The 26948-nt window shown below is 39.4% G+C and overlaps 2 protein-coding genes across 6 annotated transcripts in view; one reads left to right on the forward strand and one right to left on the reverse strand.

Moving 5' to 3' along the window:
• DCAF6 (DDB1 and CUL4 associated factor 6) overlaps nucleotides 1-26948 on the forward strand; it is an 863174-nt gene that overhangs the window by 820909 nt on the left and 15317 nt on the right. The gene's annotated exons all lie outside the window — the stretch shown is intronic.
• The window catches only part of MYO19 (myosin XIX), a 407861-nt gene that overhangs the window by 15338 nt on the left and 365575 nt on the right, over nucleotides 1-26948 (reverse strand). For both annotated transcript variants that reach the window (XM_053706825.1, XM_053706824.1), the window contains 2 exons: nucleotides 11286-11428; nucleotides 10346-10475 (listed from right to left, as the gene is read on the reverse strand). In XM_053706825.1, the coding sequence (XP_053562800.1) occupies nucleotides 10346-10475; nucleotides 11286-11428 (273 nt within the window). The remainder of the gene's footprint in view (nucleotides 1-10345; nucleotides 10476-11285; nucleotides 11429-26948) is intronic.

A 26948-nucleotide genomic window follows, 5' to 3' on the forward strand; every position in this document is an offset into this window, starting at 1 on the left:
AAAGGAACAAAAATTAGAAGTCTGTCGACCATTAGGTCTATTCTTCATGTCCTGAGGTAGGAAAGATCGCTTTCCACCCTTAATCTCTGAAATGATCTCCACCAGACCGGGCCCAAACAAAGTCTTACCCTTAAGATGTAAAGCCAAAAGCTTGGCCTTTGTAGAAACATCAGCCGACCAAGATTTTAACCACAGAGCTCTGCGAGCTAGAACAGTGAAGCTAGACATCTTAGCTTCCAGTCTAATTACCTGCATGTTTGCATCACAGATAAAGGTATTGGTCAGTTTAAGAGCTTTGATCCTATCTTGGATCTCCTCTACCATAGTCTCTTCTGAAATTAGATCAGACAAGGCATCGCACCAATAAGATGCTGCTCCCGCAACCGTGGAGATACTTGCCGCAGGTTGCCACTGTAATCCTTGATGGATGTACATCTTTTTTAAGTAAGCTTCTAGCTTTTTTTTTTTTTTTTTTTTTTTTTTTTCCAACAAGCTTTATTGGTATAAATAATAATTTTACAATTGCCATGGAAATAATCCGGCGTGGTATAACATAGACAATAAAACAATGAAAATGAAATATACAAAGGGCAAGACCAATAATGGCCAATGTATGTAAGTCCAAGGATCCAAGCATTTGTTGAGTCCCACATAAAGTTCTGGCCAAGGACGTAGTAGCTCGAGGATTTTTTCTTTTTTATAAGATAACACATGTGGATGAAACTTCCACATTAACATTTAAACAAAACAAAGCAATGCGACAGAGATCCATTTAAAAGATAGAAGAGTCTAACTGATATTGATATACGTGAGGAATAAGTTGCAGTCTTCAAGGAGTTAGTTAAGTGATAGGGTGTAAGGGCTAGAGAACCAGTTCGGAGAAAGTATGGCTCAAGGGCGAATTTCTGGATGATACAGGTGCGTCCTAGTTTTGAGATGTGTTACGGGGGATGATGTGGCTGTACAAGGTGTCAGAGTGTCTAAGAGGTATTAGGTAATTATGGCGGAGGTCTAGAAAGTGTGTGAGTGTATGTTTCCCAATAAAAGGACATGGCGCAGTAGAAATCCATCCTTTTTGTTTTCTGGTAGTGAAACCTTTCCAAGGAAAGGAGAAGAGTGACGTTATGTACCCAGTCTTTGAGTAGGAATGTGTCGCTGTTTCCACAGTCTAGGGATCAGTTGCTTAGCCCCACTAAGCATGATGTACAATAAGACCTGTCTATATTTGCATTTGATCTTAGGGGGTTTGTTAAATAAAAGCGTCAAAGGGTTAAAGGGGATAGATGTATTGAGTACTTTTTGGATTTCTCTGTGGCTGTCCTTCCAGAAGGGCTGAAGTGTGGGACAGTCCCACCAGATGTGGAGGAGCGTACCAACTTGTTTGCAGTCTCTCCAACATAGTGGGTCTGTGTGAGGGTAAATCTTGGCGAGTCTGCTGGGGTAAAGATACCATCTCTCTAAGAGTTTTATGTTCGTCTCAGTGATTCCCATTGAGGAAGGGGCCTTCCCCATTTGTTGAAATATAATGTCCCACGTCTCCGGTGGGATCTCATGGCCCAGCTCGGCTTCCCATGCTTTTGTATAAGATGGAAGGTTTTTGGAGTGTAGAGTGATCAGGATTCTATATATCTTAGAGAGAGTGCCCTGCGCTAATAGTGTGGAGTGGCATAGTGTTTCGAATGGGTTTAGATTTCTTACCAGGTTATGTTTGTCTTTGTGGTGGGAGAGAAAGTGTGTTAATTGTAGGTATTCGAACCATCTTTCAAAAAAACTAATGTTCCTGTCCGCAAGAGCGGTTTTCTGGATGATGGTACCTCTTTCTAAAACAAGATGGCAGGGTAGACCCGCTGATAGAGTATACCGGTCCTGGGACCGTTTATGAAGTAGTGGGGGGAAGTCTTTGTTGTGTAGTAGGGGGGTAAGTGGTGAGGGTATGGTCGATATGCCTTTTTGTGAACCTATGAGGTGATCCCATGTGGAGAGTGTATCAGTCACTAACGAGGGTGTAAGAGATGGTAGAGTCCTATGTTGCCTGTATGTCCAGCATACTGACCCAAGACTTCGGGAGGTAGATAGGTCATGCTCGAGCTTGACCCATTCTTTATCAGTACTGTTTTTGCACCAGTCGACTATTCTGGTCAGTTGTGCTGCCTGTGAGTAAAATAAAAGATTGGGAACTCCTAGTCCCCCCTCATCCCTTCTCCTATAGAGGGTAGTTTTAGAGATTCGAGGGCGTTTATGTGCCCAAATAAAACCATTAACAAAAGATTGTACACTACGGATGTAATGTAGGGGGGGTTGTATGGGTAGGGTTTGAAACATGTATAAGAAGCGAGGCAGGATGCTCATTTTAAATGCTTGGACTCTACCAAGCCAGGAGAGGAATTTGTTACGCCAGGCTCTCATATCTGTTCTGATGGAGTCAAAAAGGTGTTGGTGGTTTTGTTGGTGTAGAGCTTCTTTTGAGGTCGTTAGTTTTATCCCTAGATAATTTATGGAGGAAGGTTGGAATCGGAATTGATAGTGATTAGTGATCTGCTGAGCTGTCTGGTCTGGAATGCCAATACCTAGAAACTCTGATTTCTGCTTATTTATCTTGAAATTGGAGAGAGTACTATAGATGCCTAAAGTCGGAAAGAGTGCTTCCAAAGATTGTGAGGGGGAAGTCAGTGAGAATAAAATATCGTCCGCGTAGAGTGTTAGTTTGTAGTGGGTATCTGCTATATCAATACCGTGGACTTTTTCATCATTCCTAATCCTGGAGGCAAGAACCTCCATGGCCAGAATAAACAGTATGGGGGAGAGAGGGCAACCCTGTCTCGTTCCATTTGTTATTGGGAATGTATTTGACAGGGAGTCGTTTAGCTTAATACGGGCTTTCGGCGTGTGGTATAGGGCAAATATTTTCTCAACGAGTTTGTTGCTCAGGCCAAAACGGGTGAGCGTTGATCTAAGGAACAACCAATCCAGCCTATCAAAAGCCTTTTCGGCATCGATGGCAAGGAAGATAGAAGGGATGTTTTGTGACTGAGTGTATTCGATTAAGTTAAGGATTTTGATGGTATTGTCTCGCGCCTCTCTTTTGGGGACAAAGCCTACTTGATTAGTGTGGATTAGTTGGGGGAGGAACTTATTAATTCTATTAGCTATGAGTTTAGCATAAAGCTTAACGTCTACGTTTAGTAGTGAAATGGGACGAAAATTAGATGGGCTATCTGCGGGTTTTCCGGTCTTAGGGATCACTGAGATGTGTGCTTCCAGCATAGGGGGAAGAAAAGGATGATCCTGGTCAACTAAGTTAAATAAGGTGCATAGGTGTGGAAGCAAGGTGGGTGCGAATTTTTTGTAGTAAGCGACCGAGAAACCGTCAGGGCCAGGGCTTTTGCCCGATGGTAGGTCTTTAAGGGTGGTCATGAGCTCTATCATTGAGAAAGGTTCGTCCAGTTCTGTCGCTTGTGCATCAGAAAGTTGTGGTAAAGGGGTGGCTAGGAGATAATTGTTTATGACTTTACTGGGGTCAGGGGGGCGGTCAGGATTAGAGAGGTTGTAAAGATTAGAGTAATACGCTTCAAATTGGGAAAGTATTTCGGAGGTGGTATTGACAGTTTGGTTCGTTGGGGACTTAATTTCATGAATAAAGGTTTTACGTTTTTTCAGTTTTAAGGAGCGTGCTAAAAGTTTTCCCGCTCTATTGCTTTCGAAATAGAATTTTTGTTTGGTCAGTAAGGCCAGTGCATTAGCTTCACTAAGTTGTAAGTCATGTACAGTTTTCCTGGCTTTCATTAAGTCAGCTAATAGTTGAGGGGAGGAAGGATTTCGCTTATGGTCATATTCAAGTTTGGCTAGTAGGTCAGTGGATGTTTTGTATACCTGCCGTGCTTTCTTTCTAGCTTGTGCTTGTTGTTTGATTAATTCCCCCCTGATAAAACATTTATGAGCCTCCCAGACAACAAAAGGATCTGTTTCCGGTAAGGAATTAAATCTGAAATACTCCTGTAGTAGCTTTTCTAAGTTGGGAACTAAAGTTGGGGAATTTAATAGTTTCTCGTCCAATTTCCACTGAAAGTTGCCACTAGGTGCTGATGGCCATTTAAGTGTTGTTAGTACAGCCGAGTGGTCTGACCAAACGGTATGTGAAAGCCTGGAAGATAGTACATTGGAAAGGCCTCTTTGATTAGTAAAAAGGTAATCAATTCTACTGTACGAACTGTGAGGGGCAGAGAAAAAGGTATAGTCCCTCTTCTCATGGTGGACGAATCTCCAGATGTCGAATAGAGTCTGGTCTAGCATAAGTTTCCAAAGTTGCTTGAGTGTGTGTTTAGGAGTTGTGGGACGAGGGTTCGAGGAATCTAAGTGTGGTTGAATGGGGAGATTAAAGTCCCCCCCCCTAGATATAGTGCACCTATTGTGTGGTCTAGGATCTTAGCGAAACTTTTCCTAAAAAAGGGGAGCTGTCTTGTGTTGGGAGCATAAAGATTGACCAGTGTCACCGGGGAGCCAAACAGGGTGCCAGTTACACATAAAAACTTGCCTTCAGAGTCAGTGTAAGTGTGGATGTGAGTGAAAGGGATCTGTCTACTGATTAGGATGCTTACTCCATGCCTTTTGTGGTCAAAAGAGCTGTGAAAGCTTTGAGTATAGAAACCTCCAAAATAGTTAGGTTCCTTGTGTTTTAGAAAGTGAGTCTCTTGAAGGAAGAGAATATCCCCCCCTTTCCTATGTAGGTCTCTCAAGGCTAGTGAACGTTTTTGTGCAGAATTCAAGCCTTTGGTATTCTGGCTCAGTAATGTGAGAGTTTTAGTGTGGCCTTCCATGGTGTTGGTGTGTCTGGTGGTTGTAGTTGGATGACTGCAATAGATAATAGGCATGCAAGTGTGGTTGTAGAGTAAAAAGAGAAGGTTGCGTTAAGTATGCCCCAGGGACTGTATCTCTGTCGCATAGCAAAGAAAACATGAATAAGAACACAAAACAAAACATACATTTTCTCATAAGAAATCTAGATACTAAAGTAAGCATTAAACTTTTAGTGTTAAGCGGGAGGGATTGTAACCCGTTCCATAGCAAATGGTATACATTTAAGGATAGCTAATGCTCAATTACATTGATAAGATATTTCCAACAATACAATACAATAATTCCTAAATTCCAAAATTTACTTATTTCTAGACCAGGGGTCATCTAACAGTGAAAGATTTATGACTAATGAGGTTATACATTACCCAGCGACCAAGCTGTAGCACCGGGTAAAGACTCTAGTAGAATGTTCAGTTCGTAGGGATAGCTAAGATACAAAATAATTGGTTAGGTTGTGACTTTAGAGAGCGAGCCGGGGGACTTGGCCTGCGGCTTAGACTGAGGTTTGGGGGGGATGCGCTGCCAGTCTCTCAGGGCAGGACCTGTAGATTTCTTTCTAGGGGGTTCATGAAAGTTCTCTGGAGAGAGTTCTTCTGGAGGGTCCAATTCTAAGGCCTGGCAAAAGGCGTTGACATCTTCTAGGGTTCTGCAAATTAGCTTTCTATTTCCATGAAGGACATAGAGATGAAAGGGGAATCCCCATCTGTAGAGGATTTTCTTCTGTCTGAGCAGAGATGTTACAGGAGCCAGGTCTCTCCTCCTTTGCAATGTTCGTTGAGAGAGGTCTTGAAAAAATTGGAGAACAACCCCCCTGAATTTAACAGGCTGATGCCTACGAGAGAGGTTTATGAGCTCTTCCTTTTCGTTGAACTCTTTAAATTTCATGATGATGTCCCTTGGGGGGGCAGTGTCTGGGGGTTTCGGTCTAAGGGCTCTGTGGGCTCGAACCCAAGGGATATCTGTGGAGGGGGTGGTGTTCCTAAGATGTGCGAATAAAGCTGGAAGATAGATTGGAAAGTCTTTGGGTAGTACCGACTCAGGAACACCTCTGATTCTGAGATTTTTCCGGCGGCTCCTATTCTCCAGATCCTCGATTTTGTCGAAGAGATCTGCTATAAGAGCTGTGTGATGGTTTGTTGAATCCTGAGTTGTATTGATTTCCACTTGAAGGTGGTCCGTGAATTCTTCCAAGGCCTCCACTCTATTGCCCACTGAGTGAAGGTCCTGCTTTATTTCTGCTATCTCTTCCCTGATACACGAGCGTATGATGTCTGCTATATCCTGTTTGGATGCAAGGGTAGAGAGAATGTTGTTGGGGACGGGGGTGCTCTCTTCTGTGTCATCTTCTTGTACTTGTAATGACTGTAATTTCTTTTTTGGTGACTTAGCGGATTCAGCATTGTCACCCACTTTTGTGGCAGGGGGCGAGAAAAACTGAGCAACCATACTGTCTCTGTGGTTGTGCATCTTAGGGGGCTTATTCAGTTTCGAGGTGCGTTTTGCATTCATTGTGCTGTGGGGAGTTGTAAAAGTGCGTTACAGATACCTTTTCCTATGCAGATATGGTTAAAAGAGAAAAAAGAAAAGTCCTGAACTCTATCTGCTGTTTGTATGATAATGTCCAGTAAAGTGGAATAAAATAAGGGCCAGGTGCAGAGCCCAGGGACCTCTGGGGTCTGAGTAGTGTTAGTTGGTACACTGCCGCGTGGTAATTCTGCCACGTGAATAACTGTGCAGGCAAAAATCTATAGGCCCCGTACAGCAGGCCTCTGGATATGCGGCTGATCTCCACTAATGGTGTGCTTGTCTGTACTTGTTGCCCCTGTCTCAGGTTGGAGCCCGGGTGGTGTAGGACACCGTTCTATTCCCTCTCCTTACCCGTAAGAGAAGAAACCTCTGGCTTCCTATAGTGCGGCTATGCTGCGTGTGCGGTTCACTCCCAGTGATGGCGGTGGGGTCTGAGGGTAGGTGAGAGTCACTATAGTTACAGCTAGCGGCGATCCGGGTCAGCGGTCAGAGTGAGGAAGGATTCCTTGAGGTGGTCAAGACACGTAGTGAAGTCCCGGGTTCAGGGTTGGCTCCGGGTCGGGCCAAAGTTAGTGTGATGACGGGGAAAGATGCGATGAGGCTCTAAGACGAGAGCAATTTCACAGGGTCTGTTTAAAAATGCTTTCTCGTGACTCCCAGTCTATAAAGCTTTCATGAGAGCAAGTTTTTCAGTGGAATCTAGGGCTTTGCATGTAATTTTTGAGCTGATATATGGAACTGGGTCCCGGAGCTCAGAGATTACACAGCTTCCATTGTTGTTGCTGGCTCCGCCCCCAGCTTCTAGCTTTTTATCCATTGGATCCTTAAAAGAACAAATATCCTCTATAGGAATGGTAGTTCTTTTAGCTAGAGTAGAGATAGCTCCCTCTACTTTAGGCACAGTGTGCCATGAGTCCCGAATGGAGTTAGCAACAGAAAACATCTTTTTAAAAGCAAGGGAAGGGAAAAACGGAACCCCAGGTTTATCCCATTCCTATGCAATAATTTCAGACATCCTGTCTGGAACAGGAAAAACATCCTCAGACGTTGGAGAATCATACACTCTTAAGTTTAGGGGACTTCTTAGGGTTGACAGCAGCCAAAGGTTCAGAATCATCCAAAAAGTAGCTAGAACCTCCTTCAAAAGCAACCGAAGATATTCAGGCTTGGAACGGAAAATTAACTTCTTCAGACTCAGAAGATTTTCCCCCCCATAGTGTCAGATTCTGAAATCTCACTTTCAGAGGCTACTGAAGTATCCTCCTCATCAGACATATGGGAAAGGTTAACCAGCGCAGATTTAGAGGGGTCAGAAACCTTACTAATAGACAAATATTTAGATTTCCTCTTGCGTTTACCTTGAGGAGGAAAGGCAGACAATGCCGCAGATACTGCAGACGTTATCTGTGCAGCAAAATCCCCTGGTACATAAACACCCCCAGGAGGTTGTGAGGTAACAGAAGGCACAGGGTTACAAACAACTAAGGCTTGGGACGTTTGAGGAGAAAACTGAGGCATGTTACGCACAGCATCATCCTGAGAGACACTTGGCTCAGAAGGGAGTAACTTGTCTTTAAATTTTAAAGTCTTTGCTAAGCAAGTGGAAAAAAGTGCATAGGAAGGAAAATGTGTGCCTCTAAAAAAAGCCAGCACTTATCCATATTAATAGGTTGATCCTGTTCTGGGCCCATAGCTAAAGAATCAGGTCCCACAAAAAGTGAAAAACAAATATAAAGCTTTAGGTTAGTATAATCAAAGTTAATAAAATGTATGAGGGAGTAACTTGTCTTTATCCCAATATTTTATACACCAGAGACATAAATATAAAATAATCATCCCCCAAAAAAGAAACCTCAGAACCTGAGGCTAATACCATATCCGTATAGATTATCACACACTCTCAAGAACCAGATAGAAATCCCACTAGTAAGAGGAAGAAAGTCTTTCTCCTCTTAGTTGTCAAAGCAGCTGCAGATCCGACACTGACCGACTAAGCTCTGTTCCGTAAAACCGGAAGTGCGGACATCACGTGAGCGGCATGAAATGAAGTGCGCAACATTAGAAAACTGTGCAAAATAAAATCGCCTGCAGAACAGAAATTTCAAAACTAAATCTCAACTTCTGTTATAGCCCAAGTTACAAATAAAGGAAAATTAATAATCCCTTATTCTACTCTCCCTCAGCCAAGTGATCTCCTGCCCGTTAGAGGGCATTAATCCCTTCAATGTCTTCTGTGGTAAATAGTATGTTTCATTTTAAACACAGAATATGTTCACTTTTTTTATTTCAAACACAATAGTGGTAATAAAGCTGCCCAAAACCATTACCCTTAACAAAATGCTGTCCTTCATTTCCTAGAAGGCAAAGAGAACTTACCTGGATCCAGCTGCCGGGCAGACAACAGCTACTAAGGTGTGATCAGTAATCCTCCCTGTCAGGGACCTGTAGAAAAAAGAAAGAACAGAGTAACCAACCCTGGCTTTCTACAGAGGGGTAGCAAAAGTGTTAGAAGTAAAACAAAGACCACCTCGACGCCTTCTAACTGCTAAAAGCCACCACTACTCTTACTAAAGAGATTGACGTGGACACAACTAGACCCCAATCCTTGCTTGGGGGGAAAAGTACCCATAAAACTATTAAATATCTTTAGACACCGTCTTCGCACATCCTCTATTGACAGAGGCAAAGAGAATGACTGGGGATTATGGGTAAGGGAAGTTACACTTGAACAGCTTTGCTGGAGTGCTCTTTGCCTCCTCCTGCTGGCCAGGAGTTAACTATCCCACTAGTAATTGGAATGACGTCATGGAAAGAAATGGGTATTTTGAAATTATGGCTTAAAAGGGTCATTTATCAAGATTCTACAAGCCACTCAAAGAAAAGGTTAGTTTGAGAATAAAATGTAGATGTATTTTGAGAATAAAATGTAGATGTATTTTAAAGTTTCATTAGTTGGTTAAATATTGACAAAATAAATGTCAAATTTTAGTGTCTATAAAACAATGGGATCTGCCAAACTTAAGTTACCTTCTCTGCTGTGGCCAATTATGGACAGTTATAAAAGTCACTAGAGTGTTCAGCCAATGGCTGTGTGGAATATATCAGTGTTCTGCACCTCCATTTCTAACAGGAACTGAAAAGGTCACAATGTTAGGATGGAATTACAGGAAAAGGGAACAAAATAGATAATGAAAGTATATTGCAGACTTTATATATACAATTTATCATTTTATATTACCAACTCAAAGTGTTTAACGTGCTTTTAAGGAAAAAAAGATTTACATGGAGGGTGGAGTTTGATCTTGAGCCCCCTTCATTCCACTAATAGCTGATAAAGCACTTTAAAACACTATTACTTCTAGACCAGGCGTCTGCATCCATGTAGAATTTTTTTTTACACAAATACAATAGTAGGTCAAATATACTGATAATCTGTGGCCTTAAAAAAGCATTCCTGTAGGGAATGAGAATATCCCACAAGTAAGGATGAATCCGTGGACTGGATACACCTTGTAAGAGAAAAGCATTTCTATATCTGACTTTTCACAGCACCACTCAGGCACAAAGACAGACTAGGCCTGAAACATTGGGACTGAAATAGTAGGCTTTGGTTGGTCCATAACTGATGTGCAGATATTGTTATTAGAAGGGGAAACATGGGACATTTTAGCCAACACAATAAAATCTCTACAGTTTCTGTTTTGCTTTCTGTATGAAAAGACAAATTAGCTGATTAAGACTTGACAACCATCTCCTAATCATTTACTATAAAATATTATTTAATAACAAATTAATAAATACATAAAAATACAATTGTTTTCTTTACATATAAAAATGATATATTCTCTATCTCCATCTTTAGAATGGGGATACAGACACCGCAATGGTTAATAAAGGCTGTGGGCAAAGCAGCTGGAAATAAATATAAGATATATACAAATTAAAATATAAGATCTCACATTACCTGACTGGATGGTTATGGCTGCCCACCTCTGTTTAGCCAGCTTCCTTAGTCTGTACTGTCTCCAGCAACACTGAATACAAAACGCTTTGCTTGAAAGTGCCTTTGCCCTTCTCTCTTCAAGTAGCTCTATCTGCGAAAAAAATAATATGGCAAGAGCACAGTCAAGTTCATAAATCCCATCTATCACACTCTGGCTACTTACACAGTATTACTTAAACATATCCTTCAAATTCAGACTGATTATATGGCGGGAATACTAAATTACTCCATCAGAATACATAAAAACAAAATTGGATGGATTTATGGAACCAAAAATACAGGTATACACAAATTCCCCAATCCCATTTTGCTTAAAGTGATATGAAACCCAACAATTTTCTTTTGTGATTCAGACGGAGCATATTGATTTAAAAACATTTCCATTTTTTTTTTTTTTTTTATCAAATTTGCTTTGTTCCCATGGTATTCTTTGTTGAAGAGATACCTAAGTAGGGGTCCGGAGAATTACATGGATGGAAATAGTGCTGCCATCTAGTACTTTTGCAAATGGATAAGATTCTAGCAAAACTGCTACAATATAGTGCCAACAAAAAATACCAAGAAAACGAAGAGAATTTGATAATAGAAGTAAAATTAGAAAGTTGTTTAAAATGGCATGATCTATCTGAATCATGAAATTGGGGTTTCATATCCTTTTAATGTAAGCTTTTACCATTTTATATTGCTTATTTTTCAAGAAAAAAAAAAAGTAAGATTGTAAAATCCCAATCAAATATCAACACAGTAAATTTACATTAAACTAGACGTTAAAATTAAAGCCAATGAATATCATTTTTTGTAAACTATTTATAGGGTTTGAGAAAGAGAAATCAGTATATAGTCGAGTAACCAGAGTCATCTCAAATGTATCGGTCATGAACAGGGAACTGCTATTTCTTACCATTGAATGAGTCATAAATATTTTGGTAGTGCCACAGTGCACAGGTATATTACTCGCTGAGGATTCTGTCTGTAGTTTGGATAACACAATATCAAGAATATTCTGTGCAAGGAATCGTAAGTGATCTTCATTCTCCACAGAATCTGCAAGGGCAAAGAGCAGAAACAACAGATCAGCGAGTGTATTATTTGTAAGAAGAAAATGAATACTCACTCTAAATATATTATATACATCTATTTTATACCCAGTTTTGGTACTCAGTGCCTGTGTTAGCGTGTGTATTACAAACTGAAAGTAAAATATTTGTGCGCAAGCGAAAGCCAGAGCGCGCTAACTTGAAGAATTCAGATATAGCTTCCGCGTTAACATCTTCTGCCAATAGACTTTAATGGAGCCCGCAAACTAAAAAAAAAAAATAACACATTCCTCGTACGCGAACCCGAAGGTAGTTATGAATATTTTGCATTCCAATGTTCTTTACATAAAAGAACATTTTCTTTCTCAATTTTAAAGAAATATTTCTATATAAACATGATATATTTTTGTAAAAAATATATCTATACCTATGAATATATAGGTAAAGGTATATACAGAAATATATAGGCATATCTATTTAAAAATACATAGAACATTTTCACCCATTGTGAAGAACATTGTAATTTAAAATATTTATAGTACGTACACAGTAAAACACATTATTAAATATTACAATTGAAAACAAATTATTTTATTTTATCAGTTATTTGAGTGGAAAGGTCTACAATCTATATATACATATGTATATATGTGTATACATGTGTACATATATGTTTATATGTGTATATATCTAGATATATACACAAACATAAATACACATGTATACACATATATACATATGTATACTGTATATAAATAGATACACATATTTAGACATGTATATGTATACACATTATAGCCCTTTCCATTCAAACACCTTTTCATATACCATATAACTTTTAACCCTTCTAATGATTTTTTATATTTTTATGAATATTTTTTAATAGATAATAAATATTTGAGTGTAACACTTTATTGTAATGTATTTATGTTGTGTTTAATGCAACTTTTAATTAAGCCCTAACCCTTTACGCAAGGTCTTCAGTTGCGCTAACATGACAAGTGCAAATTTAGCTTGCGCTTGTGCGGGCACCTTTACTTTCAACTTGTAATATGATCGCAAGATATTGCGTGCATGCCAACGATCTTGTGTACTAGATGCAGATCACACAGGTATAAAACAGAAAAAGAATAGCGTATAGGATAGAGCATACAATTTTACACAATTTTCCAATTTACTTCTATTATTAAATTTGCTTTAATCTTTTCTTTATTCAATGCACTACTGGAAGCCAAATGTACACTCTAGTGCTCCAATGACAAGCGGCATATGTGTGCAGCAACCAATCGGCAGCTAGCTCCCAGAAGTGCATTGCTGTTACCGAGCCTACATAGGTATGCATTTCAACAAAGGATATCAAGAGAAAAAAGCAAATAAAACAAAAATAAATTGGAAACTTGTTTAAAAGTGCATGCTCTATCTGAATCATAAAAGTTTAATTTTGAATTTACTTCATGCCACAATTAATGGGAATAAATTAACGTGGTTGCGACATTTGAAGTTTAGCTTTCTCTTCGCGTCGGTTAGCGCACAAGCGAACACTTTTTACTTTCAACTTGTAATACGAGTGCAACCTGCCGCACGTAAAAAGCTCACTTCTAGTGGAGTTAGCACGTGAGCGGGATTGATAAATAGTGCTCCACTTGTAATCCAGCTCTATGTAACTTTATTCTACAAAATACTAAATAATCTGTATTATGCACACAATACTTTTACCTCACAATATGTGATATTTTTTTTATGAATATTTCCTCCGTTCATAAGAGAGGGTGAAGGCAATAGCAGGGGAAGTCCTTAGAGACAGAAAGCAGTAACTGACAAGAGAGGAAAGAGGAAAAGAAAGATGAAACCACAGGTACAGGAATACATAGATGAGAGAAAGATAACCGTTAAAGGGACATTATAGCCAGAGATCTAAAGCCATGGCTATATTCAGCATAATAAATATAATATACATGAAATATAAATGTTACCTTGTTTTCCTGTCCCTTGGCCAAAACTGATCTACACACAGAATACTGAAAACAGATTGGGCAGTTTTGGCCCCAGAACAGTAAAAAATAGATCAAACAGACAGTTTTGCATTTCTGACCACAATATCCATTTAATGATTTTTTTTTTTTTTTTACATTTTTATTGAGGGTACAAGGAATATACAAACATAAAATGCATGGTACTGGCAAGATTACTAATATTAATGACAAGTTAAAGAGCTTGCAATGTACCTAAAAAAAATATCATCCCCTTAATTTCTCCCCGCAGTTTAACAGTATAGACCACTCTTGGATCTTGTATACAATAAGTAAACAAAACAAAATAAAACATTTGCATCATAAAGAGTCATAATATTCTGTTAAATGTCCTAGACAGCCGGTAACTGATGTAAAAGACAAATTTGGTTATACATACAGGGAGTGCAGTATTATTAGGCAAATTAGTATTTTGACCACATCATCCTCTTTATGCATGTTGTCTTACTCCAAGCTGTATAGGCTCGAAAGCCTACTACCAATTAAGCATATTAGGTGATGTGCATCTCTGTAATGAGAAGGGGTGTGGTCTAATGACATCAACACCCTATATCAGGTGTGCATAATTATTAGGCAACTTCCTTTCCTTTGGCAAAATGGGTCAAAAGAAGGACTTGACAGGCTCAGAAAAGTCAAAAATAGTGATATATCTTGCAGAGGGATGCAGCACTCTTAAAATTGAAAAGCTTCTGAAGCGTGATCATCGAACAATCAAGCGTTTCATTCAAAATAGTCAACAGGGTCGCAAGAAGCGTGTGGAAAAACCAAGGCGCAAAATAACTGCCCATGAACTGAGAAAAGTCAAGCGTGCAGCTGCCAAGATGCCACTTGCCACCAGTTTGGCCATATTTCAGAGCTGCAACATCACTGGAGTGCCCAAAAGCACAATGTGTGCAATACTCAGAGACATGGCCAAGGTAAGAAAGGCTGAAAGACGACCACCACTGAACAAGACACACAAGCTGAAACGTCAAGACTGGGCCAAGAAATATCTCAAGACTGATTTTTCTAAGGTTTTATGGACTGATGAAATGAGAGTGAGTCTTGATGGGCCCGTGGCTGGATTGGTAAAGGGCAGAGAGCTCCAGTCCGACTCAGACGCCAGCAAGGTGGAGGTGGAGTACTGGTTTGGGCTGGTATCATCAAAGATGAGCTTGTGGGGCCTTTTTGGGTTGAGGATGGAGTCAAGCTCAACTCCCAGTCCTACTGCCAGTTTCTGGAAGACACCTTCTTCAAGCAGTGGTACAGGAAGAAGTCTGCATCCTTCAAGAAAAACATGATTTTCATGCAGGACAATGCTCCATCACACGCGTCCAAGTACTCCACAGCGTGGCTGGCAAGAAAGGGTATAAAAGAAGAAAATCTAATGACATGGCCTCCTTGTTCACCTGATCTGAACCCCATTGAGAACCTGTGGTCCATCATCAAATGTGAGATTTACAAGGAGGGAAAACAGTACACCTCTCTGAACAGTGTCTGGGAGGCTGTGGTTGCTGCTGCACGCAATGTTGATGGTGAACAGATCAAAACACTGACAGAATCCATGGATGGCAGGCTTTTGAGTGTCCTTGCAAAGAAAGGTGGCTATATTGGTCACTGATTTGTTTTTGTTTTGTTTTTGAATCTCAGAAATTTATATTTGTGAATGTTGAGATGTTATATTGGTTTCACTGGTAAAAATAAATAATTGAAATGGGTATATATTTGTTTTTTGTTAAGTTGCCTAATAATTATGCACAGTAATAGTCACCTGCACACACAGATATCCCCCTAAAATAGCTAAAACTAAAAACAAACTAAAAACTACTTCCAAAAATATTCAGCTTTGATATTAATGAGTTTTTTGGGTTCATTGAGAACATGGTTGTTGTTCAATAATAAAATTAATCCTCAAAAATACAACTTGCCTAATAATTCTGCACTCCCTGTATAATAGGTGTCACAAAACTCTGCATTTTAAGTTGACGAGAAAAATACAGTAGAGAAACATCAACTACTTACAATTTTCATGCTAACACACTTTAGTGAATAGAGAAAGGTTGCCATTCATGCATGGGTATAGTTGTACAATGAAATATCTTTTGTTGTTCCGGAAAGAACATTTTAATTACAGTGGTGTAGTATAGTAGTGGAAAAGACATTGCTTTGTTTATAGGGCCCTCTGCTGGGCAATAAGTGAACTAATGAAACATAATTTCAAATGCTAAGAGGCTAACTATTCATTCTCTTTTAAAGGGAATGTATGTCCGCTTGTTTAGATATTGAATAACAGGTCACATTATACAGGGCATTGTACAAAACCAGATGATGTTATAAGGGCATACTGTAAAGTTAACATGATTTATATTACTTAACTCCTTAATGACCACAGCACTTTTCCATTTCTTTCATGTAATTAGCAAGAGTCCATGAGCTAGTGACGTATGGGATATACATTCCTACCAGGAGGGGCAAAGTTTCCCAAACCTTAAAATGCCTATAAATACACCCCTCACCACACCCACAATTCAGTTTTTACAAAGTTTGCCTCCGATGAAGGTGGTGAAGTAAGTTTGTGCTAGATTCTACGTTGATATGCGCTCCGCAGCAAGTTGGAGCCCGGTTTTCCTCTCAGCGTGCAGTGAATGTCAGAGGGATGTGAGGAGAGTATTGCCTATTTGAATGCAGTGATCTCCTTCTACGGGGTCTATTTCATAGGTTCTCTGTTATCGGTCGTAGAGATTCATCTCTTACCTCCCTTTTCAGATCGACGATATACTCTTATATAGACCATTACCTCTGCTGATTCTCGTTTCAGTACTGGTTTGGCTTTCTACAAACATGTAGATGAGTGTCCTGGGGTAAGTAAATCTTATTTTCTGTGACACTCTAAGCTATGGTTGGGCACTTTGTTTATAAAGTTCTAAATATATGTATTCAAACATTTATTTGCCTTGACTCAGAATGTTCAACTTTCCTTATTTTTCAGACAGTCAGTTTCATATTTGGGATAATGCATTTGAATTAATCATTTTTTCTTACCTTCAAATATTTGACTCTTTTTTCCCTGTGGGCTGTTAGGCTCGCGGGGGCTGAAAATGGTTCATTTTATTGCGTCATTTTTGGCGCTGACTTTTTTGGCGCAAAAATTATTTTCCGTTTCCGGCGTCATACGTGTCGCCGGAAGTTGCGTCATTTTTTGACGTTATTTTGCGCCAAAAATGTCGGCGTTCCGGATGTGGCGTAATTTTTTGGCGCCAAAAGCATTTAGGCGCCAAATAATGTGGGCGTCTTATTTGGCGCTAAAAAATAAGGGCGTTGCTTTTGTCTCCACATTATTTCAGTCTTATTTTTTCATTGCTTCTGGTTGCTAGAAGCTTGTTCTTTGGCATTTTTTCCCATTCCTGAAACTGTCATTTAAGGAATTTGATCAATTTTGCTTTATATGTTGTTTTTTCTCTTACATATTGCAAGATGTCTCACGTTGCATCTGAGTCAGAAGATACTACAGGAAAATCGCTGTCTAGTGCTGGAGCTACCAAGCTAAGTGTATCTGCTATAATTTTTTGGTATCTGTTTCTCCAGCTGTTGTTTGTATTGCATGCCATGACAAACTTATTAATGCAGATAAAATTTCCTTTAGTACTGTTACATTACCTATTGCTGTTCCGTCAACATCTAATTTTCAGAGTGTTCCTATTAAACATAAGAGATTTTATTTTTTAAATCCATTAAGAAGGCTATGTCTGTTATTTCTCCTTCTAGTTTACATAAAAGTCTTTTAAAACTTCTCTTTTTTCAGATGAATTTTTAAATGAACATCATCATTCTGATACTGATAATGGTTCTTCTGGTTCAGAGGTTTCTGTCTCAGAGGTTGATGCTGATAAATCTTTGTATTTGTTCAAGATGGAATTTATTCGTTCTTTATTCAAAGAAGTATTAATTGCATTAGAAATAGAGGATTCTGGTCCTCTTGATACTAAATCTAAACGTTTAAATAAGGTTTTTTAAATCTCCTGTAGTTATTCCAGAAGTGTTTAATCTCCCTGATGCTATTTCTGAAGTAATTTCCAGGGAATGGAATAATTTGGGTAATTCTTTTACTCCTTCTATACGTTTAAGCAATTATATCCTGTGCCATCTGACAGATTAGAGTTTTTTTGGGACAAAATCCCTAAGGTTATGGGGCTGTCTCTACTCCTACTAAATGTGCTACTATTCCTACGGCAGATAGTACTTCATTTAAGGATCCTTTAGATAGGAAAATTGAATCCTTTCTAAGAAAAGCTTACTTATGTTCAGGTAATCTTCTTAGACCTGCTATATTTTTAGCGGATGTTGCTGCAGCTTCAACTTTTTGGTTAGAAGCTTTAGCGCAACAAGTAACAGATCATAATTTTATAGCATTATTATTATTCTATAACATGCTAATAATTTTATTGGTGATACCATCTTTTTGATATCATTAGAGTTGATGTCAGGTATATGTATCTAGCTATTTTAGCTAGAAAAGCTTTATGGATTAAACTTGGAATGCTGATATGTCTTCTAAGTCAACTTTGCTTTCCCTTTCTTTCCAGGGTAATAAATTATTATCTCAACTGTTTCTGGAAGGAAGGGAACTTTTTTACTAAAGGATAAAAAATCTAAGGTAAATTTAGGTCTAATAATCATTTTCGTTCCTTTCCTCACAATAAGGAACAAAAGCCTGATCCTTCATACTCAGGAGAGGTATTCAGTTTGGAAACTATTTCCAGTTTGGAATATATCCAAGCCTTATAGAAAACCTATAGCCAGCTCCTAAGTACCCATGAAGGTGCGGACCTTATTCCAGCCCAGCTGGTATGGGGCAGATTACATTTTCTTCAAAGAAATTTTGATCAATTCCGTTCTCAATTTCTGGTTTCAGAACATTGTTTCAGAAAGGTACAGAATTGGCTTCAGTTAAGGCCTCCTGCTAAGAGATTTTTTTCTTTCCCGTGTCCCAGTTAACACAGCAAAGGCTCAGCATTTCTGAAATGTGTTTCAGATCTAGAGTTGGCTGGAGTAATTATGCCAATTCCAGTTCTGGAACAGGGGCTGGGGTTTTATTTTTATCTCTTCATTGTACCAAAGAAGGTCAATTCCTTCAGACCAGTTCCGGATCTATCAATATTGAATCGTTATGTAAGGATACCAACATTCAAGATGGTTACTGTAGGACTATCCTGCCTTTTGTTTAGCAAGAGCATTATATGTCTACAATAGATTTACAGGATGTGTATCTGCATATTCCGATTCATCCAGTTCACTTTTAGTGTCTGAGATTCTCTTTTTAGACAAGCATTACCAGTTTTGTGGCTCTACCGTTTGGCCTAGCCTCAGTTCCAAGAATTTTTTTCAAAGGTTCTCGGTGCCCTTCTTTCTGTAACAGAGAACAGGGTTTTTGGTATTTCCTTATTGGACGATATCTGGGTACTTGCTCAGTCTTCTCATTTTCGAAGAATCTCATACGAATCGACTTGTGTTGTTTCTTCAAGTTCATGGTTGGAGGATCAATTTACCAATCAGTTCATTGATTCCTCAGAAAAGGGTAACCTTTTTAGGTTTCTAGATAGATTCAGTGTCTATGACTCTGTCCTTGTCAGACAAGAGAAGTTTAACATTGATATCAGCTTGTCAAAACCTTCAGTCGCAATCATTCCCTTTGGTAGCCTTATGCATGGAGATTTTAGGTCTTAGGACTGCCACATCAGATGCGATCTCCTTTGCTCGTTTTCACATGCGACCTCTTCAGCTCTGTATGCTGAACCAATGGTGCAGGGATTACTCAAAGATATCTCAATTAATATCTTTAAACCGATTATACGACACTCTCTGACATGGTGGACAGATCACCATCGTTTAGTTCAGGGGGCTTCTTTGTTCTTCCGACCTGGACTATAATCTCAACAGATGCAAGTCTTACAGGTTGGGGAGCTGTGTGGGGGTATCTGACGGCACAAGGGGTTTGGGAATCTCAGGAGGTGAGATTTCCGATCAATAGTTTGGAACTCCGTGCAATTTTCAGAGCTCTTCAGTCTTGGCCTCTTCTGAAGAGAGAGTTGTTCATTTGTTTTCAGATAGACAATGTCACAACTGTGGCATACATCAATCATCAAGGAGGGACTCACAGTCCTCTGGCTATGAAAGAAGTATCTCGAATTTTGGTTTGGGCGGAATCCAGCTCCTGTCTAATTTCTGCGGTTCATATCCCAGGTATGGACAATTGGAAAGCGGATTATCTCAGCCGCCAAACGTTGCACCTGGGCGAATGGTCTTCACCCAGAGGTATTTCCTCAGATTGTTCAAATGTGGGAACTCCCAGAAATAGATCTGATGGCTTCTCATCTAAACAAGAAACTTCCCTGGTATCTGTCCGGATCCCAGGATCCTCGGGCGGAGGCAGTGGATGCATTATCTTTTCCTTACAAGTGTCATCCTGCCTATATCTTTCCGCCTCTAGTTCTTCTTCCAAGGGTATTTTCCAATATTCTAAAGGAATGCTCGTTTGTCCTGCTGGTAGCTCCAGCATGGCCTCACAGGTTTTGGTATGCGGATCTTGTCCGGATGGCCTCTTGCCAGCTGTGGACTCTTCTGTTAAGACCAGTCTTTCTGTCTCAAGGTTCTTTTTTCCATCAGGATCTTAAAACCTTAATTTTAAGGTGTGGAGTTTGAACGCTTGATTCTTGGTCAAAGAGGTTTCTCTGACTCTGTGATTGATACTATGTGACAGGCTCGTAAATCTGTATCTAGAGAGATATATTATAGAGTCTGGAAGACTTATATTTCTTCAGGATGGTTTAGATAAAGGTTTGTCCGCAAGTTTCTTGAAAGACAAATCTCTGCTCTTTCTGTTCTTTTTCACAGAAGGATTGCTAATCTTCCTGATATTCATTGTTTTGTACAACCTTTGGTTCATATAAAACTTGTCATTAAGTCAATTTCTCCTCCTTGGAGTTTGAATTTGGTTCTAGGGGCTCTTCAAGCTCCTCCTTTTGAACCCATGCATTCTTTGGTCGTTATATTACTTTCTTGGAAAGTTTTGTTTCTTTTGGCCATCTCTTCTGCCAGAAGAGTCTCTGAATTATCTACTCTTTTTTGTGAGTCTCCTTTTCTGATTTTGCATCAGGATAAGGCGGTGCTGCGAACTTCTTTTGAATTTTTTTACCTAGGGTTGTGAATTCTAACAACATTAGTAGACAAATTGTGGTTCCTTCATTATGTCCTAATCCTATGAATTCTAAGGAGAAATCATTGCATTCTTTGGATACTGTTAGAGCTTTGTAATATTATGTTGAAGCTACTAAGTCTTTCCGAAAGACTTCTAGTCTATTTGTCATCTTTTCCGGTTCTAGAAAAGACCAGAAAGCTTCTGCCATTTCTTTGGCATCTTGGTTGAAATCTTTATTTCATCATGCCTATGTTGAGTCGGGTAACACTCCGCCTCAAAGGTTTACAGCTCATTCTACTAGGTTCAGTTTCTACTTCCTGGGCGTTTAAGAATGAAGCTTCGGTTGATCAGATTTGCAAAACAGCAACTTGGTTCTCTTTGCATACTTTTACTAAATTCTACCATTTTGATGTGTTTTCTTCTTCTGAAGCAGTTTTTGGTAGAAACGTACTTCAGGCAGTGGTTTCAGTTTGAATCTTCTGCTTATGTTTTTTCATTAAAATTTTATTCTGGGTGTGGATTATTTTCAGCAGGAATTGGCTGTCTTTATTTTATCCCTCCCTCTCTAGTGACTCTTGTGTGGAAAGATCCACATCTTGGGTAATCATTATCCCATACGTCACTAGCTCATGGACTCTTGCTAATTACATGAAAGAAAACATAATTTATGTAAGAACTTACCTGATAAATTAATTTCTTTCATATTAGCAAGAGTCCATGAGGCCCCCCTTTTTTGTGGTGGTTTTGATTTTTTTGTATAAAGCACAATTATTCCAATTCCTTATTTTATATGCTTTCGCACTTTTTTCTTATCACCCCACTTCTTGGCTATTCGTTAAACTGAATTGTGCGTGTGGTGAGGGGTGTATTTATAGGCATTTTAAGGTTTGGGAAACTTTGCCCCTCCTGGTAGGAATGTATATCCCATACGTCACTAGCTCATGGACTCTTGCTAATATGAAAGAAATGAATTTATCAGGTAAGTTCTTACATAAATTATGTTTTTCTGTCCGTTTGGGACCAAGGCTATTTTTACATTTTTGCGGTGTTTGTGTTTAGCTGTAATTTTCCTCTTACTCATTTACTGTACCCACACAAATTATATACCGTTTTTCTCGCCATTAAGTGGAATTTAAAAATATAAAATATGAGGGAAAAATGGAAAAAAACACACTTTTTCTAAATCTGACCCCCAAAATCTGTTACATATCTACAACCACCAAAAAACACCTATACTAAATAGTTTCTAAATGTTATCATGAGTTTAGAAATACCCAATGTTTACATGTTCTTTAATTTTTTTGTAAGTTATAGGGCCATAAATACAAGTAGCACTTTGCTATTTCCAAACCATTTTTTTTCAAAATTAGCGCTAGTTACATTAGAACACTAATATCTTTCAGGAATCTCTGAATATCCGTTGACATGTATATATTTTTTTTTAGTAGACAACCCAAAGTATTGATCTAGGCCCATTTTGGTATATTTCATGCCACCATTTTACCGCCAAATGCGATCAAATACAAAAAATCACAAACTTTTGGTTTCTCACTGAAATTATTTACAAACAGCTTGTGCAATTATGGCATAAATGGTTGTAAATTCTTCTCTGGGATCCCCTTTGTTCAGAAATAGCAGACATATATGGCTTTGGCGTTGCTTTTTGGTAATTAGAAGGCCGCTAAATGCCACTGCGCACCACACGTGTATTATGCCCAGCAGTGAAGGGGTTAATTAGGGAGCATGTAGGGAGCTTTTTGGGGTAATTTTAGCTTTAGTGTAGTGTAGTAGACAACCCCAACTATTGATCTAGACCCATTTTGGTATATTTCATGCCACCATTTCACCGCCAAATGCAATCAAATTAAAAAAAACATTAAATGTTTCACAATTTTAGGTTTCTCACTGAAATCACTTACAAACAGCTTTTGCAATTATGGCACAAATGGTTGTAAATGCTTCTCTGGGATCCCCTTAGTTCAGAAATAGCAGACATATATGGCTTTGGCATTGCTTTTTGGTAATTAGAAGGCCGCTAAATGCCGCTGCGCACCACACGTGTATTATGCCCAGCAGTGCAGGGGTTAATTAGGGAGCTTGTAGGGTTAATTTTAGCTTTAGTGTAGTGTATAGACAACCCAAAGTATTGATCTAGGCCCATTTTGGTATATTTCATGCCACCATTTCACCGCCAAATGCGATCAAATAAAAAAAAATGTTACCTTTTTCACAAACTTTTTCACAAACTTTAGGTTTCTCACTGAAATTATTTACAAATAGCTTGTGCAATTATGGCACAAATGGTTGTAAATGCTTCTCTGGGATCCCCTGTGTTCAGAAATAGCAGACATATATGGCTTTGGTGTTGCTTTTTGGTAATTAGAAGGCCGCTAAATGCCACTGCGCACAACACGTGAATTATGCTCAGCAGTGAAGGGGTTAATTAGGGAGCTTGTAGGGTTAATTTTAGCTTTAGTGTAGAGCTCAGTCTCCCACCTGAAAAATCAGACCTCCTGATCCCTCCCAAACAGCTCTCTTCCCTCCCCCACCCAACAATTGTCCCCGCCATCTTAAGTACTGGCAGAAACTCTGCCACTACTAAAATAAAAGGTATATTTGGGCTTTTTTTCTGATTTTTAAAGCATATTTACATATGCTGCTGTGTAGGATCCCCCCTTAACCCCCAACCTCACTGATCCCCACCAAACAGCTGTCTAACCCTCCCCCTCTGCCTTAATGGGCGCCATCTTGGGTACTGGCAGCTGTCTGCCATGCCAGTACCCAGTTTAGAAAAAAGTGTGTTTGTTTTTTAGAAAAAAATCCCATTTTCTGTAGTGTAACTCCCCCTCCACCCAAGACCAACCCCCCACCCCTCCAAGATCCCTTTGATTATTGTTTTATTTTTTTAAGTATGCCCTTTTCCCCCACATATGTACTTGCAACTTTTCTGTAGTATAGCGGTTCCCACCCGCTCCCGCCCGTGCACGCGCCCACCCGCACTCCTGTGCGCGCCGCCCCCGTCGGCTCCGCCCCCCTCCACGGCTCACCCGCCTCCCAAGTCGGCTCCCACCCACCAACGATACTGGCCATCGATGTCCGGTGCAGAGAGGGCCACAGAGTGGCTCTCTCTGCATCAGATGGCCATGTAAGGTTATTGCAGGATGCCTCCATATCGAGGCATCACTGCAATAACCGGAAAGCAGCTGGAAGCGATCAGGATCACTTCCAGCTGCTTTCCACACCGAGGACGTGCAGGGTACGTCCTCAGGCGTTAACTGCCTTTTTTTTTGATGACGTACCCTGCAAGTCCTTGGTCGTTAAGGGGTTAAAGGGACACTGAACCCACTTTTTTTCTTTCATGATTCAGATAGAGCATTCAATTTTAAGCAACTTTCTAATTTACTCCTATTATCAATATTTCTTCGTTCTCTTGCTTTCTTTATTTGAAAAAGAAGGCATCTAAGCTATTTGTTTGGTTCAGAACCATGGAAAGCACTTGTTCATTGGTGGATGAATTTATCCACCAATCAGCAAGAACAACCCAGGTTGTTCACCAAAAATGGGCCGGCATCTAAACTTACATTTTTGCATTTCAAATAAAGATACCAAGAGAATGAAGAAAATTTGATAATAGGAGTAAATTAGAAAGTTGCTTAAAATTGCATGCTCTATCTGAATCACGAAAGAAAAAATTTGGTTTCAGTGTCCCTTTAAACTTCATGGAACTATGAATAACACCTCTGGTATGTATATTATAATGATAGGGCTTCCTACCATATTTGAGAAAACATTCTGTCCACCCCGTGGTTCCGGCCATAAACCACAGAGTTTAGGCTCAATCAACAAGATATCGTTTGAGGTATCCTTGCCTATTCAATAGTAAATTTACAACTGTTGCATTACCCAGGGAAGGAGTGTTATAAGCCACTATCATGAGGGAGCCTGTTGTAACAGTGCCTCTAGCTCCGAGGCAAAAACCTACAGAATGTCAAATGTTTGCAAAATGAGATAACATAAAATTAAACAATATAGGATCTATTCAACTATCACCCTAGTAACCCATTAAACCATGATTTGAAAAAAAGGACCTGCACTCTCTTTCAGCTTCTAAGTCTAGTCCTCAATAAGAACATCGTCCCAGAGACTAAGTTCAGTTTACTGTGGGTGCGAAAATGATGCCGGATAGACATATCCAATACTTTTGGGTGTCCCTTAGTAGCCATATTTTCTTTAGTAACCTTTCTAGCTGGGTATAGCATATTGACCGATTGCTTGGAGTATTCTGTATTGAGACTATCTGATATGGTAGAAGCAGATGAGATGTACGACATGTTGGTGTTTGTGACACACCGGGAGTCCCCCCGAGCTCCTGCAGAGGCACAGCACCCATTGACTTCCAATTTTTTAATGGTCTTTCATGTGCTGTATCAGTCGGTTTTATTAGCTCCGTTGTGTCGATGTGTAAGTCTGGCTCAGCCGTAAGTGGCTCCTTGAATGCCGGGATAATGGCGCTAAGACAAGGTGCGTAGATTTTCTTCTTGGTTGTCTCTACATGGTATGTAGGCTGCTTGGTAGGTGGTGTTGGCTTCAGCAAATGCAGAGGTTCCTCTGAAGTGCGTTTGATAGTGGTTTGAGCCTTAGAATGCTTAGTATAAATGTCCATCAAGTGATCCCACTGGGCTTTGTCTTATAAGCTCTGAAAGCGGTGTTCATGTCTTTCCATGTAATAGTCTATGCTATTATGCAGGCCTGTGTCTTGTTCGGCGGCCATTTTTGCTGGTTTGTGGCAATGTATTTGCTGGTTATATATTCCCTTGTTCAGGTGGTGTACGATTGTAGTTAGATCCGATATAAAGATGCAGAGATCAAACATTAGAGCTGTATTATCCAAATTAAGACAAGTTACCTCGGCGTACCGAGGGGGTAGCGCTGCCTGTTATCAGCCGCCGCTCCAGGCCTCAAACGCTCAATCTTATACTCCTGTGTCAAGAGCACTGCTGATATCTTCATATATAATGTACCTCTGGAGCTCTATGAAATTGCAACCGTTCCTGATCGCTGTACGGACAGCCCCCTTGATTGTATAGTTTTGAATGGATTTTTGTGATGCCAGTATCTTTGGGATGGGTACAATTATTTATAAATTCTGCAGTTTTTGAGTGGCAAAGAAGTGGGACATTTTTTTCAGAAAATTCTTACTAACAAGTTTTATTGACTTATCTCTTGGGATGCAGGGCCTTTACAGCTGTGCAAAATAGCAGTGTGCCAGTTAAGGATAAAACATGTTTAGATGTAAGTATTAAAAATAACAAAGGCAGCCATATGTTTTATTCAAAATGAATGACTAAATGAATACCAAACATCCAACATTTTATTTTTTTAGATATAAAAGTGTGAATTTTCTATTCATCAAATATAACATTTAATATACAAGTGTAACATTAGGTTATTCAAATATTTACATTAGAATACTGATCCTCATGGACTGCAATGTAAGTTTATAGGAATCCATGTTCAAATTTGTTGAAATGCTTCATTCAGTATTGAAGGATAAGCAAGGAAAATATCCATTTGACCATTCGAAAAAGCCAAAATTCTGCCATTCGGCCATTCCTAGTGTTATTCCTCAGCTGAAAAAGCTAAATTCCACCTCAGTATAAATCCCAGAAACAACAAATCACAATATAGTTCGGCAATATACAAAGTAATTAGTGCTTAGTCAAATCACATGTGACTCCCTTAAAGGGACAGTAAAGTCACAATTATACATTCATGATTTAGACAGAGCATACAATTTTAAACAATTTTCCATAAATAATAATAAATAAATAATATACAGTGTGTATATATATATATATATATATATACATGTTAATTTCTAAGTGCCATCCTTTAGGAAGCATATAGTATACATCAGCATTATAAGCATGGAGGAGCAGCAGCCCCTCCAAAATAAGCATATAGACCCCAGCAGTACAGTAAAAAATGCAGAGAAAAAATTCTCATAGCAGAAAATGAAAAAAAGTTCTGCCTCTGGGCACAGATCCCCCCCCCCCCCCCCCTTCAATGCTAACAGCTTTTATCACTCTAATACCCAGAGAATGTTTGGCCTATCTCACTCCTTAGTTGTGATGTCAAAATCTTTGCCAAGGTCCTGGCTAACCGGTTAATCAAATATCTGCCCAAATTAGTCTCACCTGACCAGGGCTTTGTCCCTGGTTGAGAGGCCAGGGATAACACCGCCCTTCTCATAGACTACGCCCAAACTCAGCGTATACCACTGGTCTTAGTCTCTACAGATGCAGAAAAGGCCTTTGACAGGG

Source organism: Bombina bombina, chromosome 3, assembly GCF_027579735.1.
Source record: "Bombina bombina isolate aBomBom1 chromosome 3, aBomBom1.pri, whole genome shotgun sequence".
Lineage (NCBI taxonomy): Eukaryota > Metazoa > Chordata > Amphibia > Anura > Bombinatoridae > Bombina > Bombina bombina.